Raw genomic sequence first — 23,714 nt, 5'->3', positions numbered from 1 at the left:
TTATATGGTCTGCTGTTAATTGCCTGGAATTGACTAATTTGCAGTTTTTATAATCTATTGTGTGGCATATATGATCCTGTTATTTACTTTAATAACTTTGTTTATGAAGCTTTGAAAGGGATGAAGACAAGATCAGTTACTTTAAAGCCCTTTAATGACACAATTACCACTGGGGTTGTAAGAATATATGGCATGTTTTCAAGATAAAAAAAAATGTCCAATCTTTTTTAGTTTTTTTTGACAAAACAAATGTGTAGTATGTTTGTAATGTAGAACATAAACTCTTCTTAATATCATTAAACCCCACAAATTCCCACAAACATTCTTAAAGACATGACCTCAAGACATGTTTTCAAAGGCTTATGGCGCTGCATGGTTTCTAAAATCATCAAAACCATCAACAGCCCGAATCCTGACCTTCTTAATTACATTGTATGCTGTTTTGCATTATGTTATGTTGCACGTTATTTTATTATAACTAGAATGTATCAGGATCCCAACATCCTTTGCTGAATTACATCCTGCTTCTAAGTCACACACACACACACACTAGTGTGCTTGCACACACTCAGCTGTCTTTTGGCTCCATCTGCTGACAATCTTTGGCAATTGAGTATTACACCAGTCAACACCAGAGGTCAACATAAAGGACAAATCCACATTGCTATTTACATTTTAATTAGACATCTTTTATTTGTTGAAGTGATTACAAGTGATTTCATCCTGTAAAATTATCTGTAGAAGAAATGCATTGATTGAAAGTTGATTTCTCACCTTGGAAACTGTACTATTACAAAAAATGTTAAATCCACTAAAACTCAATAGCTTTCTTTCAAATAAAAAAAAGTTTGAAGGGAAGTGAACCCATAATTTCATTCTTAGGTCAGGGGTTGACAACAGAGCTGTCTCCATGATTATCAAACTGAAATGTTTAAAGTCTAGACGAGTAAGTGGACCACGACTGTAGTCTTGAAATTAGCTTCAATTTAAATACTGTACAATACTTTGTATTATGCATTACAAAATTACAAAATATGCATTACAAAATTACAAGAAAGTCCCTCAGGATTATGTTTCTGTTGTGATGGAGGCATATAGGAACACTATTTTGCAGCTATTTGCAGGTATTTCAAATATATATATATTTTCTAAGAAATACAACTCCCATAATGCTCCAGGAGCGATGACGGACTCAAATGTCAAACTGCGCCTGCTCGTACCGTGGTCGGAAAAATGGCGGCACTGCTGCTGCAAGAGTTTGATGGTTCTGAGATATCTAAGCTACCAAAAACGATTCAAACCAAACTCGAGAGGATCCTTTCGGAGCAGCAGTATGAAATCGATTGTTTAAAAGCACAACAGGAACAATTCCGTGTTGACAGCGGTAAGATATTGCCTGGTATTATGTTTACCATCGGTGCTAAATGTTTTGCTTTGCTCTACATCATGCACGCATGCCGGCTAAAGAGACGAAGTAGCTAAAAGTTGATATCTTCGCTATGAGCAAACTGGCAGATTAACCTCCATATTGTTAATTGTTTTACATGTCTATCAATGGCTATGGGAAGTTGGACGAAAGCTAGAGCTATCTAACACTGCGGTCTGTGACCACAACTTGACGCTAGCGTTAGCTTACCTACTGAGCTAACGGTAGCGTTAGCGTCAACAAGAGAACGTAGAACGAGAAATAAGTAACGGTATGACATATGAACACCAGTCAACTGATCATTTTAACGTTTCGTCTTCCACCCTCTTCTTACAGAACAACAATTCTTTGAGAAAGTGAAACAACTTGCTCAGTGTCAAGATGACTTTTTGTCCCAGAGTCAAGAACATTTTAAACTCAAAGAGGAGTTTAAAAAGCAAGGTAAGAGTGAACTTACTACAATGTTACATACGATTTTAACTCTACTTAGTTTCTCTGGATGGCATTACTTCATGTTGTGCTTTACTTTAAACCTCCCTTTTTAGAAGAGGATCTTAAATGTGTGCGTGAGAAGAACGGAGAATATGACACCGCACAAGCGAGGCTGTCATCTGAGCAGGTAGGAGAGACAACTCTATCAAATCAGTCATACTACTGCTTGGTTATACTCTGTGTCTACGTTTTAGGATTTTGTAACAGTTAACAAAACCTTTGTCAAATGTAGTGATCGTTGTCAGAAGTAGTGCCTTTATAAAAGTTACAGCAATCGTTGCTGTCTACACTTGAGTCATAGTGTCAACACATTGATCTTAAAAAGTTGTTGTCAACAACACGATGTTAAACCCTAAAGTGTTGAGAAACTATGTAAATGGACTAGTAGTTGTACACACTTTTTCTAGTCTTCCTACCACTCAAAGCGATTTTGACACTACATGCCATTCACACCCATTCATACACTGATGGCAGGAACTACCATGAAAGATGCCAGCTGTCCATCAGAACTATAACATTCACACACCGCAGACACAGCCTATGGGAGCAATTTGGGGTTAAGCGGGACGACCCGCTCTCCTACTGAGCCACAGTCTCCCCATGTATTGTTGGCTTTTTGGGAAAGTGAAGCATGATAAGCAATATGTCAATGGTTTACACGAGGTATATTTCGTTGCCGTGTTTGAATTGCCTATGGGTGTACATGCAGAGGACAATATTTTGGAAAATGCAAAATAACCAAATATGTTCATGAGTTGGGAGAGTGGACCAAATGTTTTGAATGAACTAGATGGTTTAACTAAGGGTTGTGTTGATGTCACTAAAAGTCCAGATATGGTCTGAAAGTGTTTACTTGTTAAGCAATACCAGCAATCACTATGGTTAAATAATGCTTATTTTTTTAAGACTTTGCTGGCAAAGGCCAAAGAGGAACTGGAGGCAGAAAAGCGAGAACTTGTGCGAACACTGGAGAGGAGATCCTTGGAAGTGGAGCATTTAAATGGTATGGAAAGATGGATTAGTCTGGAGACATTTGTCAGAACTGTTTCTTTCCATTAGTACATGCTTACCATCATTTGGACATGGCAATTATCATTTCTGTTGCATCCCCAGATGACTTCAGGCAACTCAATGACAAGTTGGTGGAGGTTAACACCTCTAAGATGGCCCTGCAGATGAAGTTGGATGAACTTGAATCGGCTGAAGTCAACATTAAAGTGAGCGACATTAAAGGATTGTTTGAATAATATCGTGATATCAGATTTGTTCTCAGGGGGAGAGACTTTGTACACAGCTATTACCTAATACTATACTGCAAACGTGTATCCTTTGTTTTATCCTTAAACAAGTAACTGAATGAAGTTTTGGTGGTTTGCCGTTACAGTACAAGGAGAAGCGTATGATACAAGAGAAGGAGCTGTTGAATGGCCAAACGTCTTGGCTGAACCAGGAATTGACGGCTAAGAGTGAGGAGCTGCTGTCCCTGTCCCGACAGAAGGGAAACGAGATACTGGAACTGAAATGCAACCTGGAGAACAAGGAAGATGAGGTATGCCTCTTTTTATTTCCATAAAAGTGTTTAAAAGGCCAAATGATATGGAGAAACGCGCTATTATGGCAGTAGCAACAAATACTGTGATAAGGATAGCATGTCAATATTTGAATGTGTCTATTTACATCACATTAAATGTAGAGCTGGGTGTGATGCACTAACCATAGACCAATAGTAACAGATACATTGTGGATACTTTCTAAACAGTCACCTTCTCCTCATACTATGGCTATAAGCAGTTTCTCTTTGTATTGAGTTCATTAAAGCACGTTCTTCAGTTATGAATGATTACCATTATCTCTTATAGTCATTACGTCTTTTTTTTGTGACTTTTAAGTTGAACAGACTCCAAGACCAAGTGACCAGTTTGAAGACTTCCAATGAGCACCTTCAGAAACAGAATGAGGACATGATCAGCAAACTGAAAGAAGTATGTTTGTGGTATTTCTTACAGCCTATCCCAAGTATTTTTGTCGTCTTCTTATATTTATATTCTCCAACAAAGTGATCAGTATTGTAGCACTCAGTGTGAAGTTTAATCATTGAAGTGTGTGTGACCACATCTTTGCTCATTCTAGGCCAGGGAACAACAAGCCACCATGGAGGAAAAGTTCAGAAACGAGCTCAATGCCAACATTAAGCTTTCCAATCTATACAAGGTTTGTATACTTATGACGGACGACACGCTGATTGGGGTGCTCTACTGCGTACCACCGAAGCATTTAATCCTAGTGATTGATTCCAGTTTACATGGAGCATCCCTGTTTCACATTTTCAGAATATGCCAGCGCAACTCAAATGTTTTGGCTTATTTATTTCGTTATTTATTTAGTTATTTCGTCTTGAAGACAAAGTAAATGTCCCATGTTTCTTTCATCTGTGCTTTTATTGTTGCGCTTTATATTTACAGTGACTGTAATGATTCACTGTATGTCATGGTTATGTTGCTGTTATTTTGTCAACTCTAACCCTGTTGTGGTTGCAGGGAGCATCAGCAGATTCTGAGGCAAAAAGTGAAGAGCTGGGTCAGGCAGTGGAGGAGCTGCATAAGCTGCTGAAAGATGCTGGAGAAGGTGCGAGGCTATGACAAAGTGACCACAACTACCGTTTTCATTATATTGTTGTTGACTTCTTCCTAGAAGGAGAGCGTCTGAATGTGCTTGTTTGTTTGCCAGGTGGCTTAGCTTATAACTTAGTCTCCTGTTGTTGGTATTTCCTGACGTTTGCTCGGTTTACTCTTTACGCCACAGCCAACAAGGCCCTTGAAGAGAAGTTGCAGGAGATGAATGGTGCCACAGACAAGAGTGTGGCCGAGCTGAAGGAGAGGATCCAGGGTCTTGAGAAAGAGTTGGACAATGCCAATGAGCTGCTATCAAGTTCTAAACTTAGAGGTCTGTTGGGTTGATTCTGGTACAATATTAAGTTTGCTATGGATTTTAATATAAATGACCTGTGGTCTCTCTACTATTTGAATTCCCAGGCCCTATTCATACAACATCCGTGATCACGGAAGAGCAAATGACAACAATGTCTCCAACAGCAGCAGCTGTATCCAAGATAAGGCCCGGCATGAAGCTGACAGAGGTATGTGCAGCTGAATTTGAACACCAAAATTATTCTATTATTAACCTATTATATGATAATTTGCAAATTGGTCTGAGGAAATGCCTTGTGGAAGTTAGTTTTAGTGATGATGAGATACAATAGACTGCCACACTGGATTTCCAATATTACTTGATGTTATGCAGTATTATAGACCGTATGAAGGGTGAGCTTATGCTTTGTGTTCATTTAGAAACACCTCAGTGTTGGCCAACTGTATTTCGAGTGCACCATTATGGGACCGGTTTTAGTATTTTCTTGCCACGTGCTCATTAAACTGTTTTTAACCAACAATGAGCGCAGAAATCTTCTCCGCTAATTTTCCCCCTTTTAACTGTCTTATGCATTTTCAGTTGTACACCGCATATGTGGAGAGCCAGGAGCAGCTGCAGTTGGAGCGATTGGAGAATAAGCGAATCAACAAGTACCTGGATGACATTGTGCAGGAAGTGGAGGCAAAAGCCCCGATCCTCAAACGGCAGGGGGACGAACACGAGCGCATGCAGAAGTCCGTGGCCAGTCTTTCTGCCAAGCTGGAGCAGGCTGTTAAGGTGGGTAATGCAGACAAGTTGAATGTATGTTCAGTGGAATGGGATTTTCCATTTGATGAAATTGAATTTGTTTGTGTTGCCTTTACTTGTGTTCTATGGTTCGCACAATGAATAAATGAATGCACTTAATTGGAAACTGGTTGGTAGAGACTACATTCTGCATTTCCTAATGCCATCTGCGCTTACAGTCGACAAATGTTGATGTTTTTCATGTGCTTTTACTTCAGGAGGTGCACCGTCTGCAGAAGGAAGCCGATGAAGCTAACAAGCGCTCTACTGTTCTGGAAAGGGGCAACCAGAGGTGTGACCTGCAGCTGGGAGACATGGCTCAACAGGTGGGTGCTCCTCCAGTTAAAAGGATAATCCCGGTTATTTTCAAACAATTCTTATCATCCAATTTCGCCAAATTCATATTTTCTACGTCATCCTTGGTCTTTCCTGCCAGGTGCGTGTGCTGCTGATCGAGCTGGAAGAGGCTCGTGGAAACCACGTGATTCATGAGGAGGATGTGAGCTCGGCTGACATCAGCAGCACGTCGGGGGTGATCAGCCAACACTTGGTGACCTTCCGCGGTGTAGAGGAGCTACAGAAGCAGAACCAGCGTCTTCTGGTGGCCCTCAGGGAGCTGAGTGATGCCCAGGAGAAAGAGGAGTTTGAGGCCAATGGCGATAAGTACGTTGAAATGTGTGCCGATTTATTTTTGTTAACCCTTTTTGTTTGTTTTTTTTGTTTCTTGCCGTAAACAAACACATCTGTAAGTCGGGTAACTGTTTGTGAGGTCTCACGATACAAAATCAGTGATTGCTGAAGAACAAGAGTGCCAAGCATAAAAACACCCACATATGTGTTTTAGATTCATAGATCTATTATCGCAAGTAACCATAGATGTCAAACTGGGCTACGGCTAAGAAAGATGATCTGTTCCAGGCGTGGTGAACTGGAGCAGAGCTTCTACAAAGCCCAGCTTCAGCTAGAGGCTCTGAAGGAGCAACGCGGCAAGCAGGTCAAGATGACCGAGTCCATCGTGAGGCAGAGGGACATGTACCGTATGCTGCTGGCTCAGGCGACAGGAGTCTGCTTTCCTCAGCAGGGTAACAGCCAAGAGATAAACCAAGTTATAATCTGTTATTGCAAGACAGGGCGTCCTGTACGTGCACATTTAACGGCTTCAATTTCAAAGTGGCAGTTTCAGTCGGCTGGTAACGACTTGATACGGTGTTGTGGGGATTCTTTTTATTTGGCTGAACTTCTGAGTGTTTTTCCTTCAGGTACATCACCCGAGGAGTTTGCCCTAACCTCCACCCCGCGACGCTCATCTGCAACCATTCCTACCACCGGAGCGCCCACTGCACTCGTCTCTATGGCAGCAGAGTCTGCCGAAGCCTTGGGGGCCAAGGCAGCTTTGCAACAGGTGAGGAAACATCGACGTAAGACACCCGCAGGGGGATCGATATCAAGCGGTCTGTACACCGTGTGGTTTATGTTGAGCAGTGCCCAACGCGAGTTCCATGGGAATGGATCACTTTCAGTTACAGGCATGATTTCGCTTGATGGTGAGATTACTGTAAAGCACTCATGTCTGCAGCTGTTCAGATTTCTGTTCATTACGGAGCCGGGCAAGGCTATCTGTGGAACCGTATTTATGGATATTGTTACCACTGATGAGCTTGGCTCACTTGTTTCCGATATCTGCCACTAGATGGCAATGTGGCTATTTTGACAGAACAGCATTTGCTTAAATTATGTGCCCCAAATATTCTAACCTTTTTCTGCTCATGATGCTAGAGAATGATTTTGAGTGAAATGAAGAAAAAGCACAACAGTGCCAAGTGGGCTAACGAGAAAGAAGCTAAACTGAAAATAAATTAGGTTTATTTGGTTATTTTTATTGAAATGTCATCAGAAAATATAATTCAGTAGTAATGTGTATAATCCACAGTTGCAGATCTAGTTTTCACTGAAGACCAGTGATTAACCTTTGACCGCAGTCTCGTATGAATCGGTCAAAGGCCGTTGTAACCCGTTTGTTGTCCCTCATGAAAACGGTATTTCTCAGACAATAGCTAAACTGTTGACACTAAATGTAAATGTCTGGTTGCAGTTGCAGGAGGTGTTTTCCGCCTATAAGAAGGAGCGAATGGAGTGCAACAAGGCCATGACGGCGCAGAACGAGAAGCTCCAGGAGCAGCTCTCTGACCTTCACTCCCAGAATGCGAAGATATCGACCCAGCTAGAGTTTGCCTCTAAGAGGTAAGTTCGTTTGAAAAACCTTCTTCTGCTTTACTCAACACTTAATGTGTTGTTGTTTTAAAATATATAGGAGAGAACATAGGTCACTAAAAAGAATGTCTCAACAACATCAGGTATGAGATGCTTCAGGACAATGTTGAGCGCTACAGGAAGGAGATTGCTTCCCTCAGAGAGAAAGGACAGAAGATGGCCGCTGCCACGCAGAAGCATGAGCAGACCATCCACACTTTGAATGAGGATCTGAGAGCAGCCAAAGAGAAACTCACCATGGCTGAGGTTTGTCTTCGTTCCAGCAAACTTAAAATTTTTCCTAGTGATGTTTGTTTCTTTGCGTTTTATCATCACCGTGATGGAGGAATTGCGGTGGGGCTCGTATTGGACTTGTGACTGTTCGAGGAATTGTAGAGCCATCTAGACTTATTTCCACTTAGGGCCATGCTGAGAGCCTACGTAAGGAGAGAGACATGCTGAAGCTTGTGGAGTCCCAGCTGAATCAGGAGAGAGAGTCGATCCTGAGCCAACAACAGAGCCAGCACCTGCTGCTGACCAACCTCCAGGCTATTCAGGTAATCTAGAAATATGACATTTGTCACTCATTAGATCACACACACAAACCTAGTTCAAAATGATAACTGCTGTGTTCTTCTAGGCCACTCTTGAGCGTTCAGAGACTGAGACACATCAGCGTCTAAATGGGCAGTTGGAGAAGCAGGAACGAGAGATCTCCCAGCTGCAGAAGAGGCTGGAGCACGAGGTGGATCAGCGCCACCTGCTCAGCAGAAACCAGGAAGTAAGCATAATGTTGACTGGTTGCCCATCTGTTTGTTTTTTCTAGATTTTTCTACCTCAATCATGTCTGACTTAGTTAAGTTCAAAGGTGCTGTGGTGTACTGATGAATCGGTACTGTTTAACCCCCAAATGAAAGGAATGCATTCAAACCCAGACAGAGGAATAACAGGATTCAACAGTTTGCTTACTTCTCGATGTCACAGATCCAGTTGATGGAGACAAAGTGGCAGCTGGAGCAACAGGTACCAATACACCAGAGGACCAAGGAGCTGCTGAATGCTGCCGAGCTGGAGCTCAACGACGTCAGGCTGCAGTTAGGCAGCGGCGAACCACGCCACTCCCTGAGCTCTCCCACCACGCCCACTGTCAGAGGTTGGCATAAACATACTTACAGGCAAACAGACCTACGTCATACAACAGAACAATAAACAGAGCAATCCATACATGTACACGTATATATATGTATAGCATTTCCACTGGTTGTCTTCAAAATTTAAGCAAACAATTCCTAGGTTGACGTCATTGGAAGTCAAATTGTTTATGGCTTCTCGTAAAGTCTCGGTCTGTGTAATTATGGTGAACTACAATCAACATTAACACGCTAGTTTGCTTTTTTTTGGGAGTTAATAAGAGACTTAAGACTAGATTTTTGTTATCAACTGACCCAGTTTCACACTTGACCAACAACAAAAATATGATAGGATGTTGTAAGTTTATGAGATGGGAGGCAATAAAAGAGACATTTTTAGACATGAAATGTCTGAGCCACACTCTCTCAAATGTTTTTGGGTTTTAAGCACAGACTCCCGACAATGTTATTGATCCAAACCCCCCCCCCCCTTCCTAAAAGCGCATACTAATTGTCCTGTTTTCAAATGTCATCTCTGCTGTCTGACACTGATTCGTCCTGCTTTCAGGCCTGCCGGGGTCGGATCAAGACAGAGAGGACTTACAGGGCCGCCTGCGGCTGGCTGAGTCCCGGGCTGAGGAGCTAACGGAGAGCCTCAGGGTAGCCACCTCCAGCATGGAGGTGTACAGAGCCATGGCCCAGAGCCTGGAGGAGTCCCTGGACAAAGAGAAACAGGTGGAAAACAAACCCAAACTGCCTGTCAGTGCTTACATGTGCAGAAATTCATTGACATTACTTTATATTGCATGTCTTCATTTTCCTATGCACCTTTAACATTACACCACCCTTGAGTTTGACAAAAGTTGTTAGCATGCCGTATGCCAATGAAACAGATCATTAGTCTATATGTTAAATACACACATTTGTATTTTTTATTTAAAACATGCCGAACTTTTGGTGCAGATTATAGTTGTATAAAGTCTTTTAAATTTGCAAATGTCTAATGACCAGGTTACAGACCAGGCGCGCTCATCCATTGAAGCGCGTATGAAGGAGGCTGAGAGGCAGCACCGCAGGCTGGAGGAAAAGCTTCTGGAAGCAGAGAAAGAGAAACACATTTCAGAGGAGCAGAAGAAGAGAGCCCTGGCCTCACTAGAGGAACAGGTATATTACGTTTTCTTTCAGAATTAGCAGTTCACTGCAGTTTTTCCCCTCACCACAGTCGATCCCCAGAGCATTATATTGCTGTTCAGTTTTATACATGTCAAGAAAACTTTCTTTTTGTTTTGTGTCTGTCAGATGAACGGTCTGAGAAGAAGTCTCAGCGGCGCTCAGGCAGATCACCAGGCGGTGCTACAGCGAGTGGCAGTAGCTGAAGCCCAGCAGCAGCAAGCTCTACTGGACAGCCAGGAGCAGGTAAGAAGCTCTCATAGAGTTTAATATAGAGGAATTAGGGATGCCAATTTTTTTCTCTTTTGATGGATGACTCTTGTTAACTTATCATTAACTGACTAGATTAGTGCCTTAGGTGCTGTGGTTAAAATTCACCACAAGCCGCCCAACTGCAACAATAAGGGATGCTCAAATGCCAGCTGCAGTGTAAAGTGCAAAACAATCAACTCTCCCAAGTTCACCCGTCCAGGAGAGTTGGCAGCCATGGTGTTGTGGACACATGTCGCCACTCTATCCTTCTTAAGTCTGCAATGCATCAATTTGTAAAGCTGCGAGGTAGTGAACTGTGTGTCTGTCTGGCATACTCGGACAGTATTTGTCTGGTTTTCCAGCTAGCATGTTTCACGACCAACCACTAATGTTTCAAGTATAATAAACTTATTCCAATTAATTAGTGCAGCTCCAGTAATTAATATGGTTTTGCAACAAAATTGCCGCTGCACATAAATGATATTACTTAAACATGCAATGATTGTGTCGAATCTTCTTTGCCGTTTCCTAGGCTAAGCTGGCAGCTGAAGCGCAAGACAAGTATGAGCGGGAGATGATTCTGCATGCAGCAGATGTGGAGGCCCTGCAAGCTGCGAAGGCTCAGGCCGCGCAGGCCGTCCAGCTCAGACACCAGCTGGATGAGAGAGCCCAGCGAGTCGGCGCAGAGCTACTGGAGGCCAGGGTCTCCTGGGAGGAGCAGGAAAAAATCCTCACGGTGATTTGATAGAAGTGCAGGTCATGACTCGACAGGATTAGATATGTTTTAGTTGGAGACAAGAGCCCAACAAAAACATCTCGGGGCCATTTGATTTCAATTTATTGGTTTTATGGTTTTTTCCAACTACGTACGATATTTAAAGTAAATTAGCAATTTTGATTTCAGTCTTAATATCTTTGCTCACAATATAGGAGGAGATGTCAAAGATGGAGACCCGCTATGAGGAGTTGCAGAGGCAGAACACCCTTCTGCATGAGCAGATCCAGACAATGAGCAGCAAGATGGCTGACAAGTTGCAACGTGCTGTCAATGAGAGTCCAATGAACATCTCCCTGACCGAGGAAGGCAAATCTCAAGACCAGGTCCTTGAGATTCTGAGGTAACGCATGTTTATGCCAAATCACAAAATCCTTTCGTGTAGTTGAGAAGCCTTGGAATTATGCTGCTCACCGGTGGTTTTGTTCCTGTCCTTCCACCTTCTCCGCTATCTTTGATACCCTTGTTTTGTTTTCCATCAAAGGTTTGTGCGGCGAGAGAAGGAGATCTCAGAGTCTCGTTTTGAGGTTGCCCATGGGGAGAGTTTGCGCTACCGTCTGAGGGTGGAGCATCTGGAACGAGAGTTGAAGGAGGTGCAGGACAGCTTGAGTGCCGCAAAGGAGAGGATGCAGGTGCGTTTTTGTCCGTACATTTATTTTTCTCCTGTCCACTGACCAATCGTATCTGTGGATTTTCTTTATTATTCAATTGAGTTGTAAAGAAATCCTCTCTTTGCTCACTTTCCTCAAAGTGCGATCAAGAACCGTTTCCTGAATTAAATACATGAGTCTAACCTGGCCACTAGGACTTAAACCTACAGATGCCACATGTGACTGAAAGCCCAATGCTAATCCTACTCAGGTGACGGCGAAGACCCTGGCTCAGCATGATGAACTGATGAAGAAGACTGAAACAATGAGCATCCTGATGGAGACCAACAAGATGCTGCGAGAGGAGAGGGACAAAATGGAGCAAGAACTGCACCAAACCCAAGCCAAGGTATAGGTTGCGGTTTATCGAAAAATGTAGTGGTTTTGTGTACATAAAGTGTACACTTTGGTTTTTTGTACACTTTTAATCACTTTACTCCAGAATGTACTACATTATCCTGGTGTTACATTTTCAAAAAGTATTTCTGAATAAACCTCCAAATCCAGAAGTTGTCAGCTCATAATCTGTGTATTTCAGCTACAAAAGCTAGAGTCAGACATCATGCCAATGCAGCAGGCCAACTCTGAGCTGAGTGAGAAGAGCGGCATGCTGCAGGCGGAGAAGAAGATACTCGAAGCGGAGATCAACCGCTGGAAAGCTCGGACTCAGGTCAGTGAATAATGCTGCTTGTAAGACGGGGAGTAAAACATCTGCCATCAGAAAAGCAGATTGTCTATTTGTTCCTAATGTTTTATCATTTCGCACCACTAATGCACAACCTTTTCTCACATTCTTTTAGAATTTGGTGAGCCAGCAAAAGGATTCCGACCCGGAAGAGTACAAGCGTCTGCACTCTGAGAAGGAGGCCCATCTCAAACGCATTCTGCAGCTCATTGAGGAGAGCAACAGACTTAAAGCAGAGGTGGTCAGGTGAGCCATTACAAATGTTACTTTTTCATTTTTATTTACCGGGATAATTACGTTTTCTCCCGTATTGAACTCTACCAGTTATTTTTCTGCCGCTTTAGCATTCATTTTCACAACCTTTTTAATTTCTGTCTGTAGGACCAACAATCTAACGACATCTCTGCTAAGCCAGATACAGAACTTGCGTGACAATATGAGTAAGATGGCTGACGAGAGGAATGCGCTGAAGAAGGAAGTGGAAACCAAGAACCAGGAGCTCCAGGAGAAAGTGCGAACTATCACTCAGGTCAAGAAGATCGGCCGCCGTTACAAGACTCAGTATGATGACCTCAAGGTGGAATATGACAAGGTGGGAGCTCAGTAGCTTTTCATCTCACTGCCTTAGTCTGGCTGTATTGTTCGATTCAATCCATTTTGAACAGCTGCCCAAAGCCACCTCTGTTTGAGCATAATTATCTTTCATTCTGCGTTTCCTCTAGTTGGTAGCCGAGGCCGCAGCAGGCCCATCCCGAGAGGAGGAGGCTCGTCAAGCCTCAGTTCAGGAGCTGCAGAGCCTCAGAGATTCTCTGAGCCAAGCGGAAGCCAAGACCAGAGAGCTGGAAGGACAGCTGGACAACATCAACAAGGTGAAACTTTAAGTCACAAAAGTTTCAGCCAAGACCTTTTTACTGAACTGTCTAACCGTTTTAGAGTTAGACTAGTGTTCTTAGCCTTCCATCAGGGAAGGGAGTCCATGTACACTGCATGATGATATAGCTTGCACAGTTGGCAGTACAGTGCTCCCCCAAATATATATATATACATTCATTCATTCATTAGTATCATGTCTTCCTGGCCTGTGACAGGTGGTTACAGAGCGTGAGACTGAAGGACGTAGTGCTCAGGAACAGTCGTCCAGGCTGCAGACGGAGCTGACCAGGCTAAGGCAGGAGCTACAGGATAAAACTTCTCAGGAGGAGACGCTGAGACAGCAGATGACTGGCAAAGAGGAAAAGACCAGGAAGGCCATCGGCTATGCCAAGCAGAAGATCAACCAGCTCACGAGTGAGAGGGTGTCCCTAATATTGCAACCAATAGACCTATGATAAAGCACTTGTTTGTCGATGCCTCTTCTATTTGCCCCTATTGTACTGTTGCCTATTTGTTTTATTTGAATCTCAGACCTAAATTATTTATGTCCAGGCGCCAAAGACCAGCTGCAGAAGGAAAATGAGGAGCTAAAGCAACAGCGTGAGGAGCTGGAGGTGCGAGTGAGCGCTCTGAAATCTCAGTACGAGGGCCGCCTGAGTCGACAGGAGAGAGAGCTGAGAGACCTGCGAGGTCACCAGGAGAGGCAGGAGCAGAGAGACGAGCCGCCCGAGGCAGGTCCCAGTAAGGTGAGTCAGTTTTAAAGTTTTCACAAGACAGAGATGTATATTTTTGTCAGCCAAAGTTTAACATATTGCAATTGGTAATATGCAGTGCAATAGATATCAGCGTTAGATACTGTTGAGCTTCACACTTCATAAATGTTTAACTCATAAGTACCAGTGACACGTTTAGTCTGTCTGTAAGAAACAGGACCTTTAATGTCTGTTTTTATGAAAGTTCCAGAAAAACAATGTTGTTTACAAATGAAATCATCTGTAAATGTTAGTTTTGTGTCACTGTAAAAATAATCTAAACTGTTGAGTTTTTGTTACTTGATCCAGAGATCATTTGTGAAGAGTTGGTTGCTTCTACATCCTTGTTATGGAACAACTTCTCCTCCATGGGCGATCTGTTTGCAAAGATATTTGAAAAGTGAATTCGATGGGATCAGACAATGGCAACTTCCTGATGTCTAAAGGATATCAAGTGACAGTGTTGCTAGTTTGATGAAACTACAGTATCATGACTTGGCATCTTGGTTCCCGTCATGACTTTTGGCTTCCTGTCCTGATTTATTTATTTATTTTAGATCCAGGAGCAGCAGAGGAGCACAGAACAGAGGCAGATCAGTCTGAAGACAACCCCGGCTGCAGACAGGGGCAGGTATGACACACAACCACTAAAACTCCGTATTACTTTATAAGTTTCCACTGCAGTGCAACACGTGTGTGCATACTTTTCCCTGCAGTTCTGGGATCCTCTTTAGTACGCCTGCTGTGACTTGTTCAAGCCTTTCTTATATTACATGTTCATCATTCATGTCCTGATCTTTGTCTCAATCAGTGCCAGCACATCTGAGCCTCCAACTGCCAACATTAAGCCAACACCTGTGGCTACAGCAAGCAAGCAGCCTGTTAACCCGGGGAACAAACCCACTCCGAGAGCAAGCATCAGGCCCATGATTACCCCAGCTACTGTACCCACCCCGACACCCACGGCTACCGTCATGCCCACCACACAGGTGGAGACCCAGGAAGGTACTTTTACCTCTAGACTTAAGCTGTCAATGTGTTGTCCCTGAAGATGAATGTAAAAAGTTATTCTAGTGAAGGTATGGCTAAACAAAATGACTTTTCCCTGCGTGTTTGTTTGTGTGTGTTAAATGTTATTAATGCAGCTACAGTCTTAATGAACAGCTGAATCTGTTTTCCACTCACTTAAACTCCCCTACAGCCATGCAGTCTACTGAAGGCCCACCAGTGGAGCACGTGACCGTGTACGGCAGTGCCAGCGGCTCGGTGCGCTCTGCCAGCCCCAACGTCCAGACCACTTTAGCTAGCCCTATGCTGAATGTGCAGCAGACCCAGACACAGGCCACAGCATTTGTCCAACCGACTCAACAACAGAGCGTGACCCATGCGGAGCCAGCCAATCAGGAGCCACCACCCATGGTCATTGAGGCAACCCCTAGCTCGCAGGTGGAATGGCCTTCAACGTCCTCCACCTCTGTGTTTGGAACTGGTAAGAAACTAAACTTTTTAAGATTGAGATGATTGTGGGTGTAAACCACACCATTTAGACATGGCGTGGTTTTAAACCTATTATTTTACCTTCAGGAGGAAGTCTAAATAATATGAATGCCTAATCTCTAGTTTCAGCAACGCCAGGAACCTCCTCCATGTCAAAGAGGCCTCGTGAGGAGGAGGAGAGTGCCGCCGTGGTCACTGACACAGATTCCACCCAGGAGGATACCTCCAGGGCTCCTATCCCTAAAAAGCTGCGTATCATCCAGAGAGTGGGTCCAGAGGTGAGGAGAGGGAGTACATAGAAATGTTAATTGGCGTTTTTAATTACCAGAAAACCGGTAGTTATGTCATGGCCGTCATCTAGGTGTTATGTGTTTTCCTTAAGGAGGAGGTGCTGGTGGAAGACAGTGCTGAGGCTGAGGGGGTGGTGCTGACAGAAAGTCAAGACGGTGCAGAAGCAAGCCAGGTAGGCCGTCACCTAATATAGAAACAATACGTTGTAAAGAACTCCAGGGCTCAGTCAGGATCTTCAGTCAATGTTAGCAGCGTGTTCTTTTCTTTTCAGAGGATAAATGTCCTACCGTTACAAACAAAACAAAACCTGACACTCTTTTTATGCTGGAAGAGTAACCGCTGCATGTTTTTTACCATCACTATATTATCTTATCGCGAGGCCATCAGCTTACCATTAAATCCTATCTCTTGGGAAACAGTGCTGGTAAATGCAGCGTAACAGGCAGGATTATTTGTGTGGTTATTACTTCTTTGTAGGGCTGGGCGATAAATCGATTTAATCGATTAATTCGAATGTGTGCTTTAAGGCGATGTGTTTTATTGAAAATCGAGAAAATCGCCCCCACCCCTCCCCCCCGTTGGGTTCCCGTAGTAGAGTGCGCGCGCATTGTTTACAAACTAAAACAATGGCGGCCAGCAGCTTCACTGCTGGCCGCCGCCGCCGCCACCTCACAACAACAACCCAGCATTTTGGAGACATTCACCAACTGTACTCCGCATGAGAAGAAGACTGCCCGGTGGAAAGCCATCACGGATGCAGTCGCGATGTATATCGCAAAAGATATGGTGCCCATATACACCGTGGAAAAGCCGGGGTTTATTCACCGTCTCAAAGCTTTGGACCCCAGGTACGTGCTACCAAGCCGTAAACATTTTTCTGACGTTGCCTTGCCTCGGCTGTACAATAGTACACGCCAAAGGATCTCTGCGGAGCTGGAGGGGATGTCATTCTACTCCGCAACAACTGACCTGTGGTCCAGCAGGTTGACCCAGACACCGATCCACTTGACTGGTGGAAGCGTCACCAACTTAACTTTCCAAGGCTAAGTACTTTAGCAAAGAAATACCTCTCTGTGCCAGCTACAAGTGCCCCCTCTGAGAGGCTTTTCAGTGTGTGGGGGGGGCATTGTTACATGCCACCGTGCATGCCTGAAGCCAGAGGTAGTAGACAGGCTTGTCTTCCTGGCAAAAAATATTTAGAAAAAACATGCACTACTGTTTAATACTGTTGGTTATGTTGTGAATGCACTTGATTTTGTTTACATGCACTTATTTACTGTGCAAAATATGTTATGTTGATGTTAGATCAGATGTTGCACTTTTGAAAATGTGAATGTTAAAGGGTCATATACATTTTATTTCATGCTGTGTTTGTATCAGTGTATTCAGTTAGAAAAGCTTACTGTAAAAAGTTACATTTGCACAGTTGTTTACAATGGAAGGCTACTATTTAATGCCATTTAATGTTATGTTTAATTAAATTTTATATTTAAATGATTCAGGCAAACAAAAGAGTGACCAAATACTTTTTGTATACTACAGGCACCTTTCTACAATGTTCAGGTTTTGTTTGCACTTTATTTTTATCAACCTACTTGGGAAAATCATCACAAAATAAAAGAAAAAATTGTTTTCAACAGCTTCTGTCATCTGCAAAAAATTGTGGGGGAAAAAAATCGATTTAAATCGTGAATCGGATTTTTTGTAAAAAAATCGGAGATTTTTTTTTTAGGCCATATCGCCCAGCCCTACTTCTTTGCACTACATGCGTCACACATGTTCATGGAAGTCGATGAGTAGAATGCATGTTGTTTATCGTGTCCATTGTTCCGCCCTGCAGACGGAGGAATTTCCAGTACTGGAGGAGGGAGGTGAGGGTGCAGCCTCCCAGTCCATCATGATGGACCAAGAGCTCACCTTGACCCAGAGCGACGCTCCTCACCAGCTACAGCAGGAAGTAATTGTCATAGTAACGGACACAGAGAGTGAGGATGAACAGGAGGAAGAGGAGCAGGTAGGGACTTTATGTCAAGCATTTTAAAAGGCAGTGTGTAAAGTGGCATTAGATGCGAGGCCCAGAATTTGTTCCTGCCACTAATGATTTGATCACTGCTCAACGTAGGACTACGAAGATGAGGAGGAGGAAGAAGAAGATGAGGAGGAGGAAGATGAAGAGGAGGAGGAGGAGGAGGAGGAAGACGACGGAGAGATGGGGGAGGAAGGAGAAGACAGTAACGAGGGGAGCGGAGACGGCAACGAGGCTTACGAAGAAGACGACGCAGAGGTTTGATTACCTATAATACATAATGTACACACAGTTACAACATTGACCTTATCCACACACACAACTTTCACATCTGGTACTCCACATTAACCCTTCCCACGCTTTCAGTGAGCGATTCATGTGCAATTTCCAGCTCACAAACTCAGTTTTTCCACACCGTCTCGCTTCGCTGTCATTTGCATTTTGTCTCGGTGTCGTAACGTTCTGTCTGCATAGAAGCTGTCTGTGTTGACTTTAGATGTTTACCCTTTTTTCTCTAGTCTTGGTTGCACAAGTTCAGAAGGATGAGTCAGTGTCTGCAAAGCGACAGTTGACGGTCTTTCACTTGTAATCTACATGTGCAGGATCTGTTAACCGCTGTCCTGTGGGGGGCGGGGGGGGCTTTGGGCATAACTAATAAATGTATTTAGTTTGAAGGCAGTTAAAAGAAAAAGGTCCAGCTGTAATAATGACCAAAGTTTATTAGCATGTAATTGAAGTATAAACTTTTGATGTCATTATGAGACATTTTTGAAACGGAGTCGTCCTCATCAGATAACCAGTTTTTATAACATTTTCGTAATATTTCTAAGATGTTTGTTGTAGTTTTTAGGAAGCTGTAAACCTGGATGGAAAGTAAAAAAATAGGATACAAATCAAAGATGATCACTGAATAATGAAATGCAGCTTTCTTTTAATGAAACATATTTATTAAACTATGGAAAACTGCAATTAACATATAAAGTTATGCTGAAATAATACTCAAATTATCCGGCAAACATGCCCAGTCTGTATCAAGAAGACATCCAAGACACACTGAGTCCTTAGTATAATCAAAATGAATTCCAGGGTTCCATCTGATCCTTAGTGTTGAAATCATTCATCTAAAATTAGGCTTCAAGCAGCTTAAAAATGCTTCGAGCGTTCCAATTTTTTATATATATATATATATATATATATATATATATGCTTCGATGCTTCGAGCGTTCCAATTTTTTATATATATATATATATATATATATATATATATATATATATATATATATATATATATATATATATATATATATATATATAATGTTAGTCTTGCTGTATGCGTCTCCATGCGCACATATGGCTTAGCCGCAGCAAATAAATAAATATATATATTTTTCTTTTGAATAATTTACAAAGTGCCTCTCGCAGTAACGTCACGCAGATCCTGAATTAAATCGTGAGACAAATCGTAAGAATAGATAGACAGTCTGATTTGAAATAGTTTGTGCCTGCTGTCTGTGTGGGTCCTCAACATTTTAAACTAATGCATATCGAAGTACACGAGTGTTTATACTCATCATTTCTGGCCTTTTCTGAAGGGCGTCTTTGTTCCATATCGGGACAAATGCAATTATAATCAGTTTGTGGTGCCCTGCCAGTATATCCTGGCATCTATAGTGTGCGGGAACCATCCAATAACATGCTTCCTCCAATTCTAGCAAACTCCTGTTTTTCCTTTTCTCTTCACTTTTTTATTTGCCCCTGTTGAACTTGTTTAGAATCTCCTTGTAGTTTCTCTTTATTTATTATAATATTAACTTTTGTTCTTTCCTTTCTCAGGGAGCTGATGTAACGGACCCGGGCACAGAGACGGAAGAGAGTTTGGGGGCGTCTGACTCCACCCAGAGGCCAGCAGATTCCCAGACGCCCAGCTGTAAGATCCGGGAAACCTTCTCAAATTCACATACGTAGATCCACCTCAGACGCTCCACATGCGCTCATAAACTGTCCCGCCACCCAATTAGTTATCAGACACTTGACGGTGACTGGGAAAGATGTAATATGTTGTCTGTTGGAAAGGAAGAGTGGTGTGTGTGTGTGTGTGCGCGTGCGTGTGTGCGTCTGCGCGTCTGCCAATAAAGGTAATTTCCAACACGGGTTGCTTTACTTTGAAGATTCATAATTCAAGTTATTTTGTGGCCCTCTATCACTGAGGGGAACAACTTAAGCTGAACTTTAGTACATTACACAGATGAAGAATCTAATCCCATGATAAAAAAGACATACAGCAATGGTTTCTTTAGGGAGACAGTCAGTGTAGTTTTTATTTTTTTCCAATTTGAAACTATTAAAACTTACGCAGTGTGCCTCTCGACAGCTGCTTCCTGTTCACCTTTTGAACAGAAATACAATGATTTTAAACATTTGTCCTGACCGGCTTCATTGAGTATCTATGCATAATCCGCTAATGTGGTTTTTGCCATTTTAAAAATCATCCAAGTCTATGAACTTTAGTTTAAATAAGTAATTGAATAACGAGTGGATCGGTTGGGTTTTCATACGTAGTTTTGGAACCACTTCGTTCTGATCTAATGTTATTTCAAATCAAATGGACCTGTTTGAGTATAATCTGTTTTTCCAGTTGACGGCGGTACGATAGAGGCGTACTCTACGGAACAACCAATCACAAGCTCCGGTACACGAATGCCCCAGTCGCCGCGGAGACCAACACATCAGCTGCCCCCTCGCCTGAACATCGCCCCGACATCAGAACTGGGGCCACCGGCTCAGGTATGAAGGAAGCGTGATCTGACCCTCAGTGAGGAAAAGAGAATTAAATAGAACATTGTTTTTAGTTTTTCATGGCACAAGACCGCCATTACTTTTTTGAAAAGGTGCATGTTCTTCTTTTCTTTTAATGTCCTCTCGATGCGCAGATCACAAGCTCTGCTAATCAATTCTGTACACATGAACTTCACAGCGTATCCCTGGTCGTCGTCAGTCAGTCGGCAGAGTCCCACAGCTCACTCCCGGGGTGCCGGGCAGTTCTGTAAGTCCGTTCATTACGTCATTTATACAACTTTCACTCCCCTGTGTTTGTATTCAACACTTCCTGTCATCGCTTCCTCTTGCAGCAGCACTTCTGTGACGACGATGACAGGATGGTTCCCAGCACTCCCACTCTGGTGTTGCCACAGCGCTCCGATGTGTTTGACCAGGTGATCCAGTAAGTCTCACAGTCCAGGAAGTCAGAATGTGAAACATTTGAAATATGTAGGAGTGACAAAATCACCGCTAATACAGTCCATGATGAGATATTATTGATCTAATACGCCGTTTGATTATACAACACATTTTTAGATGGTTTTACTTCTATACTCGTTCGGCGTTTTTTATTTTAATGTTTATATTTTGACGTACAACTGAAACTTAAAACTTTCTTTTTGATTCCTTTAAAATGTTCATACAGGCCTCTACGTTCTGGTTATTGTCTTGGACTTGTACCTTTTTTTAATTTTTTACAGTCGGAGGCTTAAGTGAATAAATAAGTTCTTGTTTCTATAAAAGGAAAAGTCAGGGGGAAGGAAGTACCTAAAATACCTCAAACTGTCTCATTCTGCTGTCTTACGGCACTGACTGACTTTGTTTTTTGTTTGTCAGTTCTCCCCAAGTAGCCGGTGTGCCTCGCTTCAGGTTTGGTCCTTCAGACGACGTGCCACAGACCAGTTCATCCTCTCACTCGGACCTGGGACAGCTCGCCTCACAAGGAGGTACTCCACCGCCACGTGTTGTGCACAGTTACACTTTATTTAAAACGGCATTAAACACCCCCACCAGCTATCTGCAGCAGAAAGATGATTTTCATTTCCCACAGAACGTTGTAGTTTTTGTTTCTTGTCTTCAGGTCTTGGGATGTATGAAAGCCCCTTGTTCCTAGCAACTCATGAAGAGGAGTCTGGTGGACGCAGTGTTCCCACCACACAGTCACAAGTTGCAGCACCAGGTATCCGTCTGTCTGATATGAAGAGATCTGTTCTGTTTATCTCTCGACCCGCCCTCTTCATCTATATGCTCCACTCGGTTCACAGTCTCTGAAAATAGGCAGTAAGCTGGATGGAATTAGTCAGATTTGGGAGTGCTATCGTATGCTACCACATATCTTGTTCTTCTCTTCCAGTAACGGTCTTCTCAGAGGCGGCTCAGTCCGACACCACCAGTGAGCACGCCTCCCAGTCGGTTCCCATGGTGAGCACGTCCACACCAGGCCTGGTTGTACCAGGAGCAGCCGGCACAGGGGAGGGCAGAGACGACGTCTTCCTGGAGCCGGACACTGATAGGTGAGGCTCACTCCTCTCTGCTGTTGGAATTCAGATGTCGAGCAGTCTGCAAATCTTCTCCTGCCCGTCAACTGTGTAACCTTCATTATTGGTTCCCATGCAGGCTATAAGCCTGATATGAAATGCTATTATTTCTTTATTTACTGAAATTCTGTTGTTTTAGTATCGATGGCTGAATCAAAGCAGTTAGCAGGTTGATAATAAATGCATCTTTAGGCTTTTTTTATTTTCTTGCATTCATGGTTTTTCCAGATGATTTTAAGACCAATGCATGTTGTTGTGTTGCTCCGTTTATTCCAGCAGAGCAGAAGTATCAATGGATTCAGTGGGCTCGCAGGGAGATTTAGAGGAGCCGGGCCAGCAGTCTGACAAGGCCTGCCTCCCCTCCACCAGCCAGGAGCCGTCCTCCAGCTCTGCAGGTACAGTGTAGCCACGTGGCTGTGCACACCCTGCCTGCGATTAGTGTTCAGTTCTGATTGCCGTGTTTGTTTGTGTTTCCAGATACAAGCAGTGCACCATCTAAACCCTCCAGACCTGCACCCAGCAGACAGCTGCAGCGCTGGCCAGAACACCGCGGTGGCCGCATGAAGAGAGGTAACCTTTGCAAGCACACCCCAAAAATGGGTGGTGATGGAGCTAATACTCTGTGTTCATATAGAGGTGTGTGGGTGGAAGATGTTCTTTGTACTTTGATAGAGCTTGTTGATCAGCTTGTCGTGTCAAACCAGTGTTTGACAATGCCAATAAGTAAATGTATATTTTGGAAGTTGTGTGCCTGAAAGATGGTACATCAACCTAAACTGATCTTTACGTCTCTTTATTTGCTAACTCGTAATGCACATTAATGGCAGTGCAACAGGTTTTTGCTTACAACTCACATTTTCTGCGTAATGATTTATGCTTATGTGTGCACACAAATCCCAGTAAAGCATTTGTTTCATTTTAATTACCAGTCACAGCATTTAAAACATTTTGATATGTTATAATTCAGTTTAATGTTGATTAGAATAACAGCGGAAACACTATCATTGTTTTACATTTCACACACACTTTATACAGCCACTGTACAACAGCTTTACATCAGCATAGCAGGCTGTGAATGAACAACGATGGTTTGTCTCCCAACAGGTCAGGGATTTCCTTCTCGGGGTGTTCATGGGAGACGATTCGCGAGATGAAGCACCAGTCAGAAAAACATTTCATATTTTCCAATCGGTGTGTTCGGAGTCTGTATTCAGCCATGGCAATGTTCGCTTGTTCTGAAGCCTGTCGTTTTTAGTTTTGTTTTTTATGTACTTAAGTACCTTTGTAGTTGGTCCGTGCTGCAGCAGTGTGTTTTATGAAGAATGTAATAAACTTTAAAGCTGTAAGACAAAAAACTGTGTATGATACAACTTTCT

At 43.0% G+C, this 23,714-nt stretch overlaps 1 protein-coding gene across 4 annotated transcripts; it reads left to right on the top strand.

Moving 5' to 3' along the window:
• Positions 1–1,233: 1,233 nt before the first annotated feature.
• On the top strand, positions 1,234–23,687 carry tprb (translocated promoter region b, nuclear basket protein; the record flags this gene model as incomplete). Of its 4 annotated transcripts, none has more annotated exons than XM_079267618.1 (51): positions 1,234–1,384; positions 1,763–1,867; positions 1,972–2,045; positions 2,825–2,921; positions 3,032–3,135; positions 3,303–3,467; positions 3,808–3,900; positions 4,049–4,129; positions 4,456–4,543; positions 4,721–4,861; positions 4,951–5,054; positions 5,426–5,623; positions 5,851–5,958; positions 6,069–6,295; positions 6,551–6,714; positions 6,892–7,034; positions 7,725–7,873; positions 7,987–8,149; positions 8,305–8,439; positions 8,523–8,663; positions 8,867–9,035; positions 9,581–9,747; positions 10,024–10,176; positions 10,312–10,428; positions 10,967–11,170; positions 11,365–11,552; positions 11,694–11,841; positions 12,071–12,208; positions 12,398–12,529; positions 12,660–12,790; positions 12,926–13,136; positions 13,267–13,413; positions 13,633–13,831; positions 13,970–14,163; positions 14,727–14,800; positions 14,981–15,174; positions 15,371–15,658; positions 15,790–15,944; positions 16,052–16,129; positions 17,798–17,971; positions 18,080–18,241; positions 19,817–19,910; positions 20,619–20,767; positions 20,958–21,026; positions 21,112–21,203; positions 21,638–21,747; positions 21,882–21,980; positions 22,155–22,314; positions 22,615–22,733; positions 22,816–22,908; positions 23,443–23,687. In XM_079267618.1, the coding sequence occupies 51 exons, from the start codon at positions 1,234–1,236 to the stop codon at positions 23,490–23,492; spliced, it is 7,089 nt and encodes a 2,362-aa protein (XP_079123744.1). In that variant the 3' UTR covers positions 23,493–23,687. The 4 variants fall into 4 exon arrangements, with proteins under 4 accessions (XP_079123744.1, XP_079123743.1, XP_079123742.1 ...); XM_079267617.1 differs by having other exon boundaries at positions 16,049–16,129; positions 21,115–21,203; XM_079267616.1 differs by having other exon boundaries at positions 16,049–16,129; positions 22,618–22,733.
• Between the last annotated feature and the right edge of the window lie 27 nt (positions 23,688–23,714).

Source organism: Melanostigma gelatinosum, assembly GCF_949748355.1.
Source record: "Melanostigma gelatinosum genome assembly, chromosome: 4".
Lineage (NCBI taxonomy): Eukaryota > Metazoa > Chordata > Actinopteri > Perciformes > Zoarcidae > Melanostigma > Melanostigma gelatinosum.
Note: the sequence above shows the minus strand (reverse complement) of the source record. Positions and strands in the feature narration are given on the sequence as shown.